The sequence below is a fragment of the Pezoporus wallicus genome, unplaced genomic scaffold, assembly GCF_028554395.1.
Source record: "Pezoporus wallicus isolate ANWC-B61680 ecotype Strahan unplaced genomic scaffold, APGP_CSIRO_Pwel_v1 scaffold_3294, whole genome shotgun sequence".
NCBI lineage: Eukaryota > Metazoa > Chordata > Aves > Psittaciformes > Psittacidae > Pezoporus > Pezoporus wallicus.
In genome coordinates this window covers 16,452,825-16,473,547 of record NW_026635478.1, presented here as the reverse complement: position 1 = coordinate 16,473,547, position 20,723 = coordinate 16,452,825, and the positions used below count along the sequence as shown (strand labels likewise).

General features: G+C 42.2%; 2 protein-coding genes across 2 annotated transcripts in view; both read left to right on the top strand.

Annotated features, from left to right (window-relative positions):
• The window catches only part of GUCY2C (guanylate cyclase 2C), a 44,450-nt gene extending 42,401 nt beyond the window's left edge, over positions 1 to 2,049 (top strand). Inside the window, exon 27 of the mRNA XM_057430475.1 lies at positions 782 to 2,049. Within this exon, the coding sequence (XP_057286458.1) occupies positions 782 to 956 (175 nt within the window). The 3' untranslated portion in view covers positions 957 to 2,049. The remainder of the gene's footprint in view (positions 1 to 781) is intronic.
• Positions 2,050 to 6,446: 4,397 nt separating this feature from the next.
• Positions 6,447 to 20,723, top strand: part of PLBD1 (phospholipase B domain containing 1) — a 40,901-nt gene continuing 26,624 nt past the window's right edge. Inside the window, exons 1-2 of the mRNA XM_057430463.1 lie at positions 6,447 to 6,602; positions 15,088 to 15,307. Of these exons, the coding sequence (XP_057286446.1) occupies positions 6,524 to 6,602; positions 15,088 to 15,307 (299 nt within the window). The 5' untranslated portion in view covers positions 6,447 to 6,523. The remainder of the gene's footprint in view (positions 6,603 to 15,087; positions 15,308 to 20,723) is intronic.

Below are 20,723 nucleotides of genomic sequence, written 5' to 3'. Positions count from 1 at the left end.
CTATGACATATATATATATATATATAAGAGCTTAATGGGTTCATTTCCTTGGAAGGGAAATAACACAGGACAAGTTCTGATGTGGTAAGTGCAGAAAATACACATGGAAAGTACATGTCTCTGGGCTGCACAGGAAATACTGTCAACATCACTTCTATGGTGCATTGCATTTGTAAACTCAGAACTCTTTTTTTTTTAATCAATATGATCTGTTGAGATGATCAGAATTATAAAATTGCTAATTCTTCTGGAATTCAACTATTGAAAGTACCTATTAAGCTGTATCACTGTCGTCTGTGATAGTTTTGGTTTTGCTTCCTCATATAGGTTGTGACTGATAAAGTTGCCCCTTAAAATTGTCATATATGGGGTACTCCAGAAATTTATGAAGAAAATGTATGAAAAGTGGCAATTTAGTTACTGAAGGACACTTGAAGTTGAATAAGGAAAGGGCTGGTGCCAGTAATGGTGTTGAAAGCTACAATCTGTTTTGATGGGGAGTGAATCTAATTAATTCTTCCTTTTCATGCAAATGATCATGATTTTTTTTCAGGTCCATAATGACACTGTGCAGAGTCACGGATCTATACTATTTGGACAAATCACATGGAAATCCTGAATTCTGTTCACAAATCCAGAACCTGAATATGGTTCTGTGCACACTTTTTATCAGTAGCATGTGAATGTGATTAACATGGGATAGAGATGATTTAAAAAACACTGGGGATCACTACAAACATGCAAATCACTGATTTTTGATTTTCCATCCTTCTGCTTCTAGGGAGAACCAGCAGCGGTTACAGGATGACCTAGCAGAGATGATAACCAATATTCTTCAGAAAAGGAAAAATGAAGGATCCAAGACAAATAAGCTTTCACGGGTAGCTAGTTACCGATCAGGTACCCTGGAATACCTACAACTGGTCAGCACAGAGAATTATGACACATATATTTAAAACTGGATGTCTAGTATGACTCAAAAAGCTGCAGCAGCTCTCTGAAGGACTTCATATAAAGCCTGGAGGCTTATACTCTCAGCTAGAGGAGAAGGAAAATATCTTTTCAAGCATCCTTTCAACCAGCTGACCTGCTATCAGTAAATTAAACCTCTCTTCACTGTAATGTCAAAATTGTTGGATGACTTCAGTAAGACACATGCAACCTGATTGAGGTAAATGAAAATATCTGCATTTGAGTCTGGAAAATATTTGGTTTTGTTTGTCTTGGTTAGTTTTTTAAATGGTATACCCTGTTCAATAATCCACTTCTGAAAATATTCATAGCAAAGCCTTAATTTGCCAAGATTTTTAGATGTTGTATTTAATTTGCAATTTCTATTTGAAGAAAGATTTGGTGTAATATATTTGAAAATATCATTAAACATGTAATACGTAAATCCTGGACATGTTGCCATTTTGCTTCTTCTGTTGGTTTCCCCTGTGTCTCACATGTTTTGTTTAATCAAGTTGACATTGTTCAAGAGACAACACTTCTGTTATTTACCTTGGGAGATTACTCCAGAAGCTGCATGGTTTCTAAAGCTTATCTGAATCTCTTGAGCTTGCAAAATGAGACTGGAAATCTTGCAAAAACAGACACTTTCACATCTTTTCTCCATTTCTGCTTCTGCCCCCAAGCCAGAAGTGCAACAGAAATGAAGAAACCCAACTTACTGAACTTAAACCTCAGAAACTTTCAATTCAGCTTTTGGATAAAGTTTCACAACCAGGCAAAACTCAGGTTTTACTCAAGTGACTTGCTCATTAACTGACACCATGGCATTTATATTAATAAACAGCTGTAAAAAGCAACCAAAACAGGGGAGGCATGTAAAAGAAAATCAGCAATCACGTGAAGAAATAACAACTAGTCACTGAAACTTTTGCAAAGGCCTTTTGGGCATTGGTGGCTTTCAAAGCAGAGCTACTTCTTTCACCACTGTCAAATATTGGTCAGTATTCAAACCATAGAACTTGGTGCAAAGTCATTCTTTTATTTTTTTGAACAGCATCTTTGTTCAAGTAAACAAAATATTTTAAAAAAATTTAAGACAGTTGCCTTTGTTTTTTTTCTCTGTCAACATGTATTGGCTTTGTAGGAAAACACAAAAATAGAACAACCTAGGTGTAAACACACAGAAGTGCAAAAGTTCCTGGAAAAATTAAATCATGAGGTGCTGTAGGGCTTACACTTTTGCCTAATGAATGTAAATTCGTACACCGAGGAACATGATATAGACAGAAACAGCAGATAACATGTAACCAACAGCCACAGCTTTCAGATTATATGTAATCAGTTTTAAACTTGGACTGGCACTAATCATAGAACCTTAGAATTACAGACTGATTTGGGTTGGAAAGGACCTTAAGTTCCAACCCCAGACATTTCACATAGACCATGTCACCCAAAGCTATGTCCAGCCTGTCCTTTATCACTGCCAGGGATGGAGCATTCAGAAGTTCCTTGGGCAACCTGCTCCAGTGCCTCACCACCCTCATAGTAAAGAACTTCCTTATATCTAACCTGAACTTCCACTGTTTCAGTTTGGATCCATCACCCCTTGTCCTACCACTACAGTCCCTAATGAAGAGTCCCTCTCCAGCATCCTTATAGGCCCCCTTCAGATACTGGAAGGCTGCTATGAGGTCTCCAAGCAGCTTCTCTTCTCCAGGCTGAACAGCCCCAACTTTCTCAGCCTGTCTTCATATGAGAGGTGCTGCAGCTCCCTTATCATCCTTGTGGCTCTCCTCTGGACCTGCTCCAACAGCTCCATGTCCTTCTTATGTTGATGACACCAGAACAGCACACAATACTCCAAGTTGGGTTATAATACCATGCCGTCTTCTGTCTGTATCCTAATGGAAACATTCATTGGGATGACGATAGAGAAAAAAAAGAAGACTGGTATTCTAAAAATGGTATTAAACCTATTGACATAGGTTTAAGAATATCAGTACAGTATAGAAGTACAAAGTCTGCTATTTCCTACCTCGTGCAAATCAACAGGCCTTGTCTCTATGCCTGCATTCTTGGATGCAACTGCTGCACTACTTTGCACCAACTGGGCTGTCCTGCTTGCTGTAGCTGATACGTTCAGCAAGCATAGCTGTACGGCAGTGACAAGCGTCACTTGGACTCTTCTTGCCTGAAGAAGCCCACTACTACTATCTTAATCAGATCTGCTCTAATCTTTGAAGTGATGTAAGTAAGTCTATTCTTAAAGAGGAGCTTTATGGGTTCCATTCTTGACACCTCTGAGATACAAATTATTTTAAAGTAGATGTCTGTTGACGCTTATGGAGACAAACAGTATTTAGTTTTCAGTAGCCCTTCTCTTTCCTGCATTCTTCAGATCGTAAATTTCATACAATTCTTTGAAGATAAATAGTTTCCTTAGCAATGAGATTATGGATCTATCTTCTCGTAGGTTTGTTTTCTATGTGGTTTTGTTCCTGCACCTATCTGTCAATCATACATCACAATAAAATAATTTTTTACTATTGTCGTGGTTTAAACCCAGTCAGGTAACTTGTTCACTCACTCCCAGTGAGTGGTGCCGAGCTGACAACAATCGAGGTCCGTCCCCCCCCCCTGCACCGGGGCTCTCCCCTTCCCCGCTCCCGGAGGAACAGGGAGGAGGATCGAAAGAGTGCAACTCCTACGGGTTGAGACAAGAACAGTCCAGCAACCAATGTACAACACAAATCACCACCGCTACTATCAACTACAACAATGATAAGGGAAAATAACAAGGGAAGAGAATACGATACCAGCGGCCAAGGAAACGAGTTCCACCCGGAAGCCCGTGTCCTTCCCAGTCACCCCCCACCCCGGGCATGACGTGCTGTGGTATGGAATACCTCCCTGGCTAGCCCGGGTCAGGCGCCCCATCTCTGCTTCCTCACAGCTTCCCCTCCTCCCTGGCAGAGCATGAGCCTCACAAAGTCCTTGGTCAGGGTAAACATCATTTAGCAACAACCGAAAACATCGGCTTCACCAACACTGTCCCCAGGCTGGAAGTCAAAACACAGCACTGCACCAGCTAACACAAAGGAAAAACATGACTGCGACTGCTGAACCCAGGACAACTATCCTTTTAAAAAATTTGCTCCTGGTTTCTGTTTTGAATCTCTCTTGGACTCAATTTCTTACCATTGCATCTTGCTATCAAATATTAGATCAGAGCCCTCTACCATCAGAAATCTGTCAGAAATCATTCACCTCTCCTGTTTTGTTTTTTTTTTTTTAACAGTGAAATGTTATATTAAAAACTTCATGTGAGTTCTCTGAGTGGAATGGATTTTCGTGGCACCATCACCATTCATTTCAATTTAACTCACACAAAAATAAAATTTCTGTGAATCTATAGCTTTGAAGCATGAGGTAGTGAAACTTTCCAAATACACATCAGAGCTTTGTAGCTTCGGTCATATTCAGACTCCCCCCATTTCTCCATCTCATTTTTGTCACGCACAGACTCATAGAATGGTTTGGGTTGGAAGGGACCTTAAGATCGTACTCCCATGGGCAGGAACACCTACATGCCCTTGTAAAAAGTCCCTCTCCAGATTTCTTGTAGGCCCCTTTAGGCACTGGAAGCTTCTCTAAGGTCTCCCCAGATCCTTCCCTTCTCCAAGCTGAACAAACCCAACTCCCTCAGCTGGTCTTCATAGGAAAGGTGTTCTAGCCCCTGAATCGTCTTCATGGGCCTCCTCTGGACTTGCTTGAGCAAGTGCTGTGTTGGAGGCCTCAGAGCTGAATGCAGTACTCCAGATGGGGTCTTATGAAAGCAGAGGGGGAGAATCACCTCCCTGGACCTGCTGGCCATGCTTCTTTTAATGCAGCCTGGGATATGGTTAGCTTTCTGGGCTGCAAGTTCACATTGCTGGGTCAATTTTGAGCTTCTCATCAACTAACACCCCTTCAAGTCTGCCTTAGGGCTGCTCTCAATCCATTCTCTGCCCAGCCTGTAGTTGTGCTTGAGAATGCTCTAACCCAGGTGCAGCTGAATTTGCCTTGTTCAATTTAATGAGGTTCACACTGACCCACCTCTTGAGACTGTCCAGGTCCCTCTGGATGGCATTCCTTCCTTCCTTCCAGCGTGTTGACTGCCCACGTTGCCAACAAAGATGTTAAGAAGTGCTGGTGCCAGTTCCAGCCCCTGAGGAACACTTGTCACTCATCCATACTCCACTCTCGTTTCCGCATTGTGTAGTTGTACTCTCTGCCCTGCATGTTACATGTGCCTCTAATTCCTGACCATATCCATCACTTGTACACAGAGAATCTTGTTTTAAATACTGTGGGTTGTTTTCCTGTAGTAATCCCCTAAAGAGAATTCTACGGAAAATAAAATTTTGTGTTTTACTTCACCAGCACAGTAAAACTGACAGCAGCATGTGACAAGTGAATTTTTCATCTGGGAAAGCCTTTGGAGAATATCCTTCCAAAGCGAATACAGTATCCATTCCTGATTAGGCCTTTAAGAGTTATTTTTGACTGGGTAGGCAGTAGTGTTGTAGTGCTTTTTCCCTGGGCTTAAGGCCAAGACTTACTACTTGGCCTGAACTGGTTGGCTTGTGATCTTGCTGTATGAGGATATTACAGGCACTGGCATCAAATCTGAACTATCTTTAACAATTACCGAAACACAATGGCCTAATGGTGGCTGGTTTAGTACAGTGGTAGAATATCCAACACTGGAGAGAGAAGAAAAGGCAGTATTGCAAAATTATCAGAACCAAAGGGGCAGGGGGAGACCCCAGGGAAGGTTGTCCCTATCTGTAAGCCTTCAGAAAAGGACTGTCCAGCAGCCTTTCTGCTGGGACATGTGCATTTTTTCTTCTCAAAAGCAAGCTGCTCTTCCTCTGATGCAAAATGTGCAGTTTGACAAGGCACCACCTAACTTCTCACTCCCTGTTGCTTTACAGGGGCTTTTCCTCATAAACCTTTGGCTCTTTATGGGCAATCACCCTCCACCAGCCCAGCAGCCGCCTCCTAACTGACCTGTGCCTCATGAAGATGTCCGGCACAATGGTGAGACCCAACCTCGGCCTGAAGTGAGCATCACGTCCCAGCCAGGCACTGGGGATTTTAAACAAGTGTCAGCGACAAAAAGATGTCGGAGCCCTGTGCTCGCCGTCCATCAAACGCCTCCTCCAGTGCCTTCTGCCACCATCACCGTGAGGCGACCGGGCGCAAGGGCAGCGTGCAGGCCTCGCCGGCGGGGCTGCCAGCGGCTACGAGATCAACGGCCGATCGGGGGCCGCCGCCACGACGCTTTGGGCGGGAAGCGCAGCGTGAAGGGCTGCCCGCGCTGCCGGCCGGTCCCGGGGCGCACCCCGGAGCCGTGAGGTGAGAAGACACAGCCCTTGACTTGGCGGGGCCACCCCCAGCACGGGGCGCCGTGGCTGGGGCGGGTGCCAGAGGAGGCGGAGGCAGCGGCGGGACCTGCCCTGAGCAAGGGAACTTGTTAAAGTCCCGCCGCCCGCGGTACTCAGAGGAGGTGCGCGGTAGCAGCAGCATGGTCCGGCTCGGTGGCGGCGTGTGCTGCTGCTGCTGGGGGCTTGTCCTGTTGTGGGCGGCGGCGGGGGGCAGAGCAGGTGAGACGGGCGGGGCGCGGGAGGGCAGTAGGGGGGGGTCTTGCCCCAAAGTCCCCTCAGCGGGACGGCCGGATGGGAGGGAGACAGCGGGGTTGTCCCATGCTCCCAGGCGGCCGGGAGAAGCTGTCCCCCACCTGGGCCTCTTGCCGCGGCTCCCGAGGAGGTAGTGCAGCTCGCCCGGGCCCGCTCTGGAGGACCCGCCGGGCTCTGCGTCCCGCCTCGTCGCTGTGCCTCCTCCCCGCGGTGGATAGGGCCACCGTGCCGACTTGCGAGGCGGCGAGGGGCCTCGTTCGTCGGCAGTGCCGGGGCCGTCAAGCTCCTCCACCCTTTGGGGAGGGCCCATGGGCTTACTCCGAGAGCACCTCACGTCCCTCCGGCTGGGACAGGCTCGGCCGTGGTGCCTCGTGGGTGCTAAGTGCCGGTACTTTTTTTCTGCTTTCAAAGCATCTTTCCGGTTCCCAGAATGGGCGAGGGGAGCCACACTAGGGATTCAACAGATGGGAGGCTGCCTTCAGCTCTCAGAGGTGCTGGTTTTTAATGTTAACAGGCATGCACGGGAATCATTTAGGACGTATGCTTCGTTTTGGTGCTGTGGCCTGCAGGATGCTGTATCTTAACAGAGTTTTAATGCTAGCTTGTGGGTATAGGTTGTCATCTGTGTTTAAGAACTCATACGTATGCATGATCCAGTGTTTCCTGAGTAGATTAACTTGTGTTGAGAGTAACTAATTTACCAATATCTGGTTAGCTTTCAAAATCTGCAGGTGTTTTCTATGGTGCAAGCCCCACTTCATGCTAATTTTTTGCTCACGGCTGGGATTTTTTTTTGTCATGCATTTGCGTAATGTAATAGTTTTTCATTCAAAGTTGTAAGGCTCAATTAGGATATTTCAATTCTTGTTGTAACTTAATAGTCAGATTTAGATGCAAACAAAATTTGGCAAATGGCATAACAGCGCATTTTGGTGAGCTTCACAATTTTTGACAGAATCTCTTAAATATTAAAAATTGAGTTTCTGCTTGGTTTGTTTGAGACTTATTGCAGCTGTGGACATACCACTATGTGATAGAAAAAACATGCCGGTGAAGTCATGAACATAGAATTTTTTTTTTTTTTCCATTTCAAAGTATGAAACAGGTTTGCCAGCAACTAGAAGGGTGGGGAAAGGAGGCACTAAAGGAGGGAATTTTAAGAGATGCTGAGCAAGTGTGGAGCGTGTGAGAGTGAAGGGGCCTCTGGAAGACTGGTGAGGGTTAGTGACAGCAGCCATTGGAAGCAGAATGTCCATTAGAGAATTTCGAATACCATTTGTACCGATGGCAATAGTAGGGTTGTTGGGGACCAAATCTCATCAGGAGAGTATCTTCCTCTTCTACTACTTTCAGTGAATTCTGAAGATCTTAAAGGCTGGATTCAGTGCTTATCTTCTAGGAAATTCCTAGTTCATACATTAATTGCCACAAACCAAGGAGAAATTCAGGTAACTGTTGTTTTAATGTGTCCAAAATGTTACAAGCATATAATTTTGCTGATGGTCCCACCTCATCTTGCAGATCTACTTTTCAAACTTTATCGGAGTTTGGCAAAAACTTTAGTGCTACATTAGCAGGACTGGAGGAAGGGTCAACTGTGTATCATGCAGAAGAAATGAAAGGAAGTTTAGGTTTTAAAGTAGTTTTAGGTAATTTCTGATTCCTCACATCATAATTGCAGTACTGGTAGAAAACTACTGAGGAGCAAATAGAAATGCCTTTAGGCTATTTAGTGGAGTAAAGGTGGCCTTCAGCATTGTGAATTGTATAGATTTTTTTAATTATTATTATTTATTTGTTCATTGTTCTTTAGCATTTTGAATGCCTTGAATATTCTTCATCAGACAGTTAGGAAAGTGGTTTTAGAGAATGTTTTCTGGTAAAAATTACTTAAATTGAGAGACTATATGATAAGCGAAGGTACTTGTGAAACTGTTATTTTTGTTTCCTTTGTGGATTGACGTATAACTGTTTTAGCTAATGCAGAAAACTTGCCAAGCTTTACTAGTCAAGTATCCTTGTGAGCTTGAAAATTGTACAATACTCAAACTCTTTATTTATAGTTCACATTTGAATATTGCTTCTCTCTCATGTAAGCACAAATCAGGAGATTAGGTTTCAAATAATGACCAGCCTGTTAGAACCAAATTGGAAAATTACTTAGACCTGAAATGTCTGAGGAAATGGGATGAATTAAGGCCAATAGAATAGAAAACGCAAATAGCTTATATTCAAGCAGAACAAGAAAACTTTCACTCCTTTAATTGAACATTACTGGGTTTCATGTTAAGTTCTTGTGTGGTTTAAACTAATCTCTAAAGAAGTCCTGAAGTGCTTAACATTGGTGTTGTAATGGCTTCCAGTCATAACTGTACTTTGTAATCTTAGTTGTACTTTAGAGGTATAGAACCTTTTCTGAAGAACTGTTAAAAGAATGGTTCTAAAATTTTTAATGGGAAAACAGGACAAGCTCTATCAAATTACAAGGCTGAACAGAAACATCATATAGTTCCTTACTCTGGTGGACCTGAAATATTTAAATGTTAAGTTGTGCATATATAATCTTTCCTGGTGAATGTTAGCGGCAGGAGAGGGTACACTGAAAACAGAAGCGCTAGGTTTTTGTGTTTTGAAGTTGCACAAAACTAGTTTTTCAGTGAAAAAGTGGAGTGATAGCTTCCTTGTTTAGTGGAAAGATGGGTGCTGTAAAATACATCCAAACAACTCTACAAAAAAGCTTCATACTTGAAAAGTCATAGATAAAAATAAGCATGTGAAATAGATATAAAAACTAGTAGCTTAAGGAAGCCAGTATTTTTGCTATTAATAGGAAATGCTCAAATGGTTGTTTATTAGCTTATTACATGCAACCTACCCAGTGCTTCATTGCTTGTAAGTTGGCTTCTTTTTCAAACTACGGAAAAATAAGAATATTAATTCTCACTCCCAGACATTGTAGCTCTTTTGCCTGCAAGGCAAAGTGAGTTCTGTTAATTTCTTTAATTGGAAAGTCCAGTAGCCTATTTAGATATATTTATGTTTTAAAAACAACTTCTATCTGAGAAAGCATAAAGAAAAGCAACTGTTGCATATTGCCAAACAGATTTTACTGTTAAGGCACATCAGGTGTTATTTTTGTAGCTACAATTTATTTAATAGATATCGGTGTCAATTATCAAGTAGTGTGTTTATTAGATAGTCTTGGGCCATCTCGGTGTATTGCTCTTTTTTTCTGCCTCATCTTCTCTGTCCATTCTGTTCTTTCATTGCAAATTACTGCTACTCACTCATGTACTCTTCAGCATCTACTTTCCTCTTTGTTTCATCTTGCTCAGTCCTCTTACTTAGTATTTTACTTCTGCTTTTTCCATATTCTCACAAACTTGTATTTCCTCTCTCCTACTGCCACCAGATAAAAGACAAGCTCATTTTTAACATAACCTTGGAAATGCCTTTGCTAGGCCAAAAAGGCAGAAAACAGATTAGGCATTTCAGCCAAAAAAAACAAGGGGACTACTACCACCTCCTAGCCGTAGCTGAAGTATCTTCATTTTTCCATTATTTAGGGTATAACCCTGGAAAAAAGCAGATACTTCTCAGTTCTTGAAGAAATCCCAGCACTCTCCCAGCTGCAGTCCCTATGTTTGGATCTTTATTTGGCAGAAGCATTGATGCATCTCTAAAAAACAGGCAATTTGAGGAAAGGTTCCTGTCAGTCCCTAGTGGCTGCAGAAAGGAGAAGGAACACTGGTTTATTACCAGGCTTATTTTGTCATTGCACTTCTCCACTTCTGTCTCCCACCATACAGTGGGTATGGTGGAACTGTGTATCGCTGATGCTATGCAGTTCTTCTGGCTGGCTGGTTGCACAAAGGGGAATGGTGACTCCACTGACCTACCCTATCCCCAGGGATTTTGAGTCATTCATCGCAGTAAATAGCGTGTGCTTCAGCTTGTTATTTAGGTTATTCTAAGTGATGCTGTTTTGGAATAGCCACAGGTTATCACAGTCTTTTCTGTTCTTTAGAGTCCTAATAGGCTGAAAAGCTTGGAAGCATTCTCAGCTACACATTGGGAAGTCTAACTTCAGTAATAAAAGGATGATTTAGAGATTCATGGAGACACTGTTTGATTCATACGCAAGGAGTTACCAATACAACTGCTGGGATCAGCGATGATAGGGCGCCTGCCTCACCCACCAAAAAAAATGAATAAAAAATGCCAGCATTATTCAAAGGAAAGGTTCTTCGTGTTGCAGGACACATACAGGATTGTTTGGAAATGTGCATTTTTTTCTTCTGTATCTATATTTCATATCATACTTCAGTTCTGGATGGTTTTCTTGTCAATGATCATGCAGCTACCTTAGATGAGCACAGATTAAAATTGTAACAGACTGGGTGATAACAAATGTTTTAATTACATTGTAGTGTAAGCGTGTTTTCACAGAATCATTAGGGTTGGAAGGGACCTCTGGAGATCATCTAGTTTTAAGTGTACACAGATTGTAAGCTTGTAGTTTTAACTCCATCCTAGAGCATTTAACTCATTTAACTCTATAGCAAGATAAAGATTTATCATCTAAATTTTAATAATTGCTATAAGACTATATATATGTTCTTTGAAATAAACATAGCAATTTAACTATTCAACTATTTAGAGGAGGGCAATTAGATCTGCAGAAACGGACATAAACTAATGGGGTGAAATAGGACAGCAAGTGAATGAGTTGTGAAAAAAATAACAAATTAGTAATTGGAAATGGTCTTTTCCAGCATCATTGTTAAGCCACATCTATGGCAGGTATCTTGATGCTGTTCCTCGAGAGGCCTTGCTAGGTTTCTTGCAAATTATCATGTAATTTAATTATAATGTAATTTCCCCTTCTCTCCCATCCTGTTCTAGTCCTGGTTTTCTTCAGTTTATCTTGTAGTGAAATAGGGGCAGGGCAAACTCCATGGGTAATTTAAAAGTTTACTCTGACATTTGAAGATAGCTCTGCATATTCATGCTGGCAGAGCATAAATCAAAGAAACACAGCCTGCTGTGTTAGAACACCTGTGTCAGGTGGGTCTGTCTGGCATTGGGATCAACCTTCTTTTACAAAAGAAAGCACTTTTTTTTTTGCTTTAGGCAGAAGAAAGTTTCTCTAGCATACCTGTTTAGCCTATGGGCACTAATAACAATACCCAGCTGTCTGGTTCCTCTTGACTACTTGCCACCTTTCCACAGCCTAGTGAAAAGATGGGAAGAAAATAATGTTTTTTTGTTTGTTCTTGTTCTTTTTACCCATTTCTCAGCTGTCTTTGTGCACTGGGCACATGATCTGTCTCTCCTCTGCCCTGCACCGGGATTTTTGCTTGGAATCAGCCTTCCCATTTACTGCTGGACAGGCTGGTTGTGTTCTGTGTTGACCCCTTGCACTGCTTCTTCTCTGGACCTCCCTTTCCTAACCTCTTTGCTTATGTAAGCTTTTAGCTTTGTAGGGTGGCCTTTGGCTCTCTTAAGAATTGACCCTTATCAGCCTGCTCTCTTTATAGATGTTTGGTTTTTTTTTCAGTCTGACTGATTCCCCTGTTTACCCTTCACTTAAAGTAGCAATTACTGTATGTATTACTAGAAACAGTTAAGGAGACAACAGAAAACTAAGATTAGAGCTGCTTGAAGAATTGTCTGTCACGTCTTAGTCCTTTAAATAGCCTTAGTACCTGGCAGATGAAAAATATGTTTTTAAACACTGTGTTCCAAGTCCCTGAAATGACTTAATCTCCAAATATATTCGTGTAAAAACTTCTATTCATAGAATGGGGAAAGAAATGCAGTTGCTTCACTACTAAAATTCTCTTCTTGCTAATGCTTTTCCTGTTCATGTGAGTAGTGTCTCTAGTACATCATGAAGATAGATATAGTGCATAGTGGTACAAAATCTAGATGGAGGCCAGTAAGAAGTGGTGTATGCCAGTGATTGGTACTGCTCAGCATCTTCCTTAGTGATCTGGGTGATGGGACAGAGTGTACCCTCTGCAGGTGTGCTGGTGATAACATCTAAGAACTGTGCTGCCATTCAGAGGGACCTCAACTGTCTGGAGAAATGGCTGACAGAACCTCATGCAGTTCAACAAAGAGAAATGCAGAGTCCTGACCTAGGGAGGAGTAGCCTCGCATATCAGTATATGTTGGGGCTGATTGATTGGAAAGCAGCTTTGCAGAAAAGGGCGTTGTGGACACCAAGCTGAACGTGAGCCAGCAATGTGCCATTATCCCAAAAAAAAAAAAAGGCAACTGTCCCCTGAGCTGCATCAGGATGAGTATTGCCATCAGGTTTGGATAGATAATTCTTCTCTGCTCAGCAGTGGTAAGGCCATACCTGGAGTGCTGGGTCCAGTTCTGAGCTCCCCAATAGAAAAGACATCTAGTGGTACTGAAGAGATTGTGGCAAAGGGCTGTGATTAAGGTGATTAAGGGACTGGAGCATCTCTCACATGAGGAATGGCTGGGAGAGCTGGGACTGCCGTCTGGAGAAGAGAAGGTGCAAGGAGGAAAACTTATGAATGCCTACAAATATTTGAAGGAAGGGTGTAAAGAAAACGGAGCCAGGCTCTTTTCAGTGGTGCCCAGGGACAGGACTAGAGGGAATGGGCACAAACTGGAACTCAGAAGGTTCCCTCTGAACAGCAGGAGACACTTTTTAACTATGAGGGTGGGTGAGCGCTGGCATAGGTTGCTCAGAGTGGTTGTAAAATCTCCGTCCTCAGAAAGACTTAAAAGTCATCCGGGATGAATTCTGGGCAGCTGGCTTTAGGTGATGGTCTTTGAGCAGGGGGGTTGGACAAGATGACCTCCAGAGGTCTCTTCCAACCTCAGCCATCCTCTGATACTCTGTAAGAAACAGTTTTTGCTGTTCTTGCTGGAATACTAGGAGAGAACAGCTTTGTGGATGTTGAATGACACAGATTATTCAACAGTCTGGTAAAATGGATAAAAAATGCCTTAAAATAACTGGGTAACTGTTATGTCAAAAAGTGATTGGTGGAGAAAGTTTAGTTCTTGGAAAAAGTTTGGGTTTGCTTTTTGTATTCAAATGTGACATAACTCTTCATAAAAATAACTTCTTTATGTTCTGTTTTACAGTAGTGAATAAAGTGGGGGCACTTAATTTGAAATCGAACTAGCTGCTTAATCACAAATATGTTACTTATAGCTTTTTAAAAGAGCATTAGGTATTGTGCTGCTATTACATTGCTTTTCTTGCGGTTCCATTATCATAGCACGCGTACTAAGTATTTTGTGTAAGATCATCTAGAATTAGATCAAATTCTCTATTTTGCAGCTGTTGTGGTGTGATACACAAAATGAATCGTTGTGAGGAAGTAGTAACCAAATTGTAATTTCTTGCTATAAACTCGCAGAACTGGTTGCTACACACACTGGAGAAGGGTCTGGGGAATAAAAATGTTGCAGGTTTCTCAGTAGTTTTAAGTGTTTACAAGTTTATCCCTTAAAACTTTTTAAGTAGTTCTGGGAACTTTGACTCATGATTTGTTGAATTATTTTCACTTGTAATACTGTAGTAGTGATTTGATCAGTATGAATAGAGATCTGATGTGATCAGGTCCCATTTTAGGGAAGGCTGAATTAGAGTTCTAGGGATCTGTTGTTTTTCTTTTTTATTGGTGTGTTTGTTGTTTTTTTTTTTTTTTTGTGGAAAGCATTTTGCCATGCTCTTTCTTCTTCGGGACAGCAGGATTAAAACCCAGCTAATGAAGAATGCTTTTAACAGCAGTCCAAGCAGAACTCTTGAGCAGTCTAGTGCTCCTCCTTCCTGTTCATTTCACAGTTGAGATTGGTACTAATATGACTAGGTGATAGGGATTGTGTATCTTATAAAGGATTGCATACCTGTGGTGTTTTTGTCTTTAAACCTGTGATGCACTGAGTTTTAGTGCTCCTACTGTGTATTGCCACCTCCAGAATTAGTTGCCCAGAAAGACAGTTTAGAAAACTTTTTGCGGCCTTTTGAATCTTTAGGTGGAAAACAAAATCCATAGTAGCCCATAATCCTTTGCAGTTGCTAAGTCATGCTATCTTCTATAGTTACTTTCAATAAGATTTGTATAGATTTGCTTCTGAGCCAGGGTAAGGAAGTACTTTTCTGAATTTTCTGTCAAGACTCAGCTATGTTGGAACTCTACACTGAGAGAATTATAGATGATTTCTAAAAGAGTAACATGAGAATATTTAGCTGTAAGGTTTTGTCTTGGTAAAACTCCATTTAGTTCTCATGCCACTTTTCAGTATGTTAAAATTAGTGTTGCTCTCCACAGTAGAGCTGAACTTGATGGAAAACTATCAAATTAAATTGTGACAATGTTGTCTTGATGTTTCAGTATTGGGTAGGAAATACTTACTCATGTTTGTTTGTTTCCTTTGCCTCCTTTCTTCTCCACCATAGAAATCCGCTATGCAACTGTGTACTGGAATAGAGCTGCAAAAACACTTCAGGTCAGGAATATGCTGGATAGGCATGGAGATGCTTATGGTTTCTACAACAACTCTATACAGACAACAGGTTGGGGAGTTCTGGAGATCAGAGCAGGCTATGGCGGTCAGACCTTAAGCAATGAAGATATCATGTATGCAGCTGGCTTTTTGGAAGGCTATCTCACAGCTCCGTAAGTACCTCAGGAAGCAACTTAACTTATGACACTTCCAGTGGATTTCTGTACTTGTGAGTTGTTTGTTTGTTTTTCATTTCACTTAATTCCCATCCATTTAAACTAACCATACATTTTGCAGTTGTGTGCTATTCTTTTAATTAGTAGCTAGTATGAAGTATAGCTTTTCATTTTGGCATCAGGATGTACCCTCTTCTCATACTGCAAGCTCTCCTAACACCTTGGTGAGATAGAGTACTGTGTCAGTGTTACTGATTAAATAACAATCAAAGAATAGTGTATGTGTAAGAAAGTGCCTAAGCCCTATGTTGCTAGCAAAGGCTACAGGGCTTCCTTAAGGACCTTTTTCAGCAAACACTGTCAAGAAACTACTGGGAGCAGCTACTGAATCTTCATAGCATAAGGAATTTAGTCTCTTTTGGATAAATAAGAATAATTTAAAAAAAATACTGATAAGCCTGAAGGCAGGCTGATGTGTGTCTAGAAGGTTCACGTTATTACTGAAAGCCCTTTGGAGAGAATATGAGGAACTGAATCTCTCCCACACTGCAGATCTATGAAACTGACAGAATTTTGTACTTCTTATGAATCCAGAGCAGTTTTTTAAAGAACAAAAAAAAACCCCAAACCCACAACCAACCTACCAACCCATCCTTCCCCCCCTCCAAACTCTAAGCAACAACCAACCCCCAAAAATAACCCCAAACCCAAACCTTGTTTGTTCCTTGACAAAATAAGAAGACAGAATGGCTTCTTATATATTATGACATACTAACTGGTAGGATACAGATGGTGATACAGCTAAGAACATGATGCATGACTTGTTGAACAAGCTCCATCTTCTCCTCTGTCAACTTAGTCACAGGAAAAAAAATACTCCCAAATTCTGATGCATGGCTGGGGAATAGTTGGAAGATGCTTGCTGTGGCTTCACCAGCTTTGCTTCCAGAACACTGAAATAAATACCTATAGGCTGTGTTGAACAGGTCAGCAGAGGAAGGTTTTCTGTTGAACAGTTGCTAGATATGGCTGCTGGATAAGATGATGTTAATTACTAAGACATTTTAAGATCAGTTAAGGTTTATGGATAGCTCTGATCATATGATAATATGACTGTCTAGGAGACTTTGCTGAAGAGGAAGCTAGGTCTCTGGAGAGTGTAAAGGAACTTCACTAAAGTAATATTTGTCAATAACAAAACAGTTCTGGGAGAAAGAGTAAAGGAATGGTAAAGTTCAGAGTGTACAACCTGTACTACAGGAAGGAAAGGAAATTAAGTACATGAGAGATCTGGATGCATGCTGTTGGATTATTTTGCAGTAGAGGTTACTGTTATGTGCTATTCAGTCAGTTTGTGTAAACTGCGTGTGGATTTTAGGGGTGCTAGGATTACATTTAGAATATTGTTAAAATTGGGTATTGGTCAGCAGACTTTTTCACAAGGTTTTATCTAGGTACTCATCTCTAAGTGGTTAAGCTTAAGCTTTGTCATACTATAAAGCGCCCAATCTGTGCTAAGCCCAATTAGATAGCAGTTAGTGTTCTAGTAGCAACAGCCCACACCCTGTTCTCCTTCTGCCTCCGAAGTAGATTTATAAGTCTTCCTGGCTTTAAAAAAAAACTTCAGTATATGCCCATTCCTTTAATCATGGCTTGAATGTGAAACAGTGTCTTCAGGGACTTTATCTGATCTCTTAGTTTATGCTTAGGTGTAGGGGGGGAGATTTTCACCTTTGTTTATTCCAGAGGTGTCAAGTGAAGATTCACAAGTTATTCAGGTCAAGGCTTTTGCCTTCTCTAGGTGCTTACTGAGGTTGTTTCCTAGCCCTAGCTGTGTTACTGTAGGGCTACCAGCTCCAGCACTGACTAGTCCTTTCAAGAGAAGTGAATGTAACAGAAAAGGTAATGAACAGAGATTTTAAACTCTATGGATGTGAAGTTGAGGGTTTGTATCAATGTGGAAAAGTAGGCTTTGAGGCTTTTGACTTTTAAGCAAAGTGGGAAATTCAACTGTTTTAAAGGTGTTTATGTGTGAGAGAGTTAAGATGCAAAACCAGAAGTAGCCAAAGCCTTTCTTTTCAGAGGAAACTTTTTTGAGAAAATCCACTGAGAAATCCTCTGACAGTGTGTCCTGGGTTCAGCAGGAGCAGTCATTTTTTCTCCTTAGTAGTTGGTACAGTGCTATGTTTTTTGACTTTTGGCCTGGAAACAGCATTGATAACACCGATGCTTTTAGTTACTGCTCAAATGTTTAGTCTGACCAAGGACTTTCTGAGTCTCATGCCCTGCCAGGGAGGAGGGGAAGCCAGGAGGAAGCAGAGACAGGACACCTGACCCAAACTAGCCAAAGCGGTATTTCATACCACAGCACGTCATGCCCAGGATGTAAATGGGGAGTTACCTGGAAGGGCTAGTTCTCTGCTCGGTTGGGCTGGGTATTATTGGTTGGTGGATGGTATTGTATTCTCTTCCCTTGTTATTTCCCTTATCATTTTGGTTCGGTTGATACGCTGGAGGGAAGGGATGCCATCCAGAGGGACCTTGACACACTTGTGAGGTGGGCTGATGCCAACCTCATGAGGTTTAACCATGACAAGTGCAAGGTCCTACACCTGGGTCGGAGCAATTCCAGGCACAGCTACAGGTTGGGCAGAGAAGAGATTCAGAGCAGCCCTGAGGAGAAGGACTTGGGGGTGCTGGTTGATGAGAAAATGAACATGAGCTGGCAGTGTGTACCTGCAGCCAAGAAAGCCAACCGTATCCTGGGCCGCATCAAAAGGAGCGTGACCAGCAGGTCAAAGGAGGTTATCCTGCCCCTCTACTCTGCTCTTGCAAGACCTCGCCTGGAGTATTGTGTGCAGTTCTGGTGTCCTCAACATAAAAAGGACATGGAACTGTTGGAACAAGTCCAGAGAAGGGCCATGAGGATGATCAGGGGACTGGAGCACCTCCCGTATGAAGACAGGCTGAGGAAGTTGGAGCTGTTCAGCCTGGAGAAGAGAAGGCTGCGTGGAGACCTCATAGCAGCCTTCCAGTATCTGAAGGGAGCCTATAGGGATGCTGGCGAGGGACTCTTCATTAGGGACTGTAGTGACAGGACAAGGGGTAACGGGTTAAAACTTAAACAGGGGAAGTTTAGGTTGGATATAAGAAGGAAGCTCTTTACTGTGAGGGTGGTGAGGCACTGGAATAGGTTGCCCAGGGAGGTTGTGAATGCTCCATCCCTTGTGGTGTTCAAGGCCAGGTTGGACGAGGCCTTGGGTGATATGATTTAGCGTTAGGTGTCCCGGCCCACGGCAGGGGGGTTGGAACTAGATGATCTTAAGGTCCTTTCCAACTCTAACGATTCTATGATTCTATGATTATTATTATTGGTGGTAGCAGTAGTGGTTTCTATTATACCTCAGTTACTGGACTGTTCTTATCTCAATCTGTGGGAGTTACATTCTTTCGATTCTCTTCCCCATTCCTCCTGGAGTGGAGGGAGGAAAGGGGTAGGAGTGAGAGAGCGACTGCGTGATTTGTGACTGAGCTTAAACCACGACACAGTGCAAACCTGAAAATGCTTACCATCACAAAAATGACTATCAGATAATACGCATGCCATCTGAATTTGGTTTTTAGCTATGTCTTTGCCCCGTTATATATCTGTAACTGCAATGAAAGCATATTCCTCACTGGGAGTCATGAATATAAGCTTTTTCTGTCAGGTCTTGTAAAGCTATTTTGGCTAAAGATGGCTTCTCCTGAGGCTAAGAAAACATATTGAAAATGCTCCAGTTGAGGAACAGAGATTGGTTAGTGATGTACCAACCTGACCCTTGAGAAGAACCTATTACTTCAGGTTTTAGCTGCAGGACCTTTGTCATTTTTTTTTTATTCAGCAAACTGCAACTAATGAATCCTCTTACACAGTGTGTTTGCAATTTCCTGAACTGTGGGAGTAGTGAGAACACACTAAGTTTGCAGATGTTAAGATTGCTCTCGGAGCTCCAGTTCTCCTTTATCTTGCCTAGAGAGTCACGGAAACATAATTAACATGCAGGCAGATGTTCGTTCTTTGGGACAGTTATACAAGTCTTCTGAAGTAAAACTGAGAAACAGGGTTTCCCAATCCATAACTCTATTCCCAACAGACTGCCTGGCACATTCAGCCTGTCTTCAGGGAAGCTGTCTAGCATTTTTATCACAACTTCCCTTATGAGAAGTCTCTAAACACTCTCGTTCTGCTTTTGCACACATCAGTGCCTGCAGTAGCTGCATACAGCTCAAGCTTCCTTTTTAAGGACTGGGTAACAACAAAGAAGAGTGTAACAATGCTTTATTTGCATCAACAACCACTTAGCTACCAGAGTGAAAACTTGTGTCGCTTGCCTGTACAAGCACCAACCATCTCCCGTGGCTCAGGCAAAGCCTACCAGTGTGAAAATGTTGGGTATGCCTGATAATTAAAGTGCACTTTAGCACAGTGTTACCTGTAGCCTGAACAACTCCAGGATCTCCAGCTGTCTTGCATCCATTTGTGGTAATGACTCCATGAAGTAGAAATGACCCAGGGTGGCTCTTTGCAGAAACCGTGAAGTCGTCCTGGGAAGAGCTCTGATGTGAAGCATTAATGGGAAGGATACATTGCATGCCTCATTGCAGGCTGAAGTATAAGTTCCTGCAGAAGCTGTTCGGTGAGCAGTAGCTCCAGCTTGGCAGTGCCTGCAATTTGAAGACCTTCATGAATGCTCAGCTATCTCACTTCTTGCATTACGCTTTAGACACAGCTAGGCGCCTTATCATGTAAGCAAAAGAGTGACAAAGTATCTAAGTGTACACTTTGTCCCTGGTAGGAACCTAAGCAGAATGTAAACCAAACAGATAAAAAATAGCAAAGTATGAGACACGTGAGACTATTCCACCTTGGATTCCTGGGGAAGGATTAATCTCAGCTCTAGCTGTATAAATCTGTGATAGAAAAAACAGTAGCTAAACTGGTCAGTCCTATTTACCAGTGACCAGAGAAACACAAGCCTTTTCTAAAGCATGAGTCATCTTTCTAGTGTTAGTACCTGGTTAAGATAGTAGCTATTTGAAAACAGATAGTTAGGGGTTGGATAAATCTAATTCTAGTGTTTGTTGTGTCTGGAGATCCAGACGTTTGTTTAGCCCTATCATCCAACCGAAGATGATTGCTCTCTTTTTTTGAGTATGAATTATCTTCTCCCATTGCAAACGGGGAAGTGTTAATGAGGCCTGATTTTACTCAGGCTATGGTAGAGCACATCCAAATCTGTGACATTACTTTTAATCTCTTCCAGTTGGGGCATGCCAGGTGTCCAATAGCAGTATTTGAATTTGTAGCAAAGTTAATTTTCCTGTCTTCTGGCATAACCTCAGCTGACCTGAGTCTTGTCATCTTCCTCTC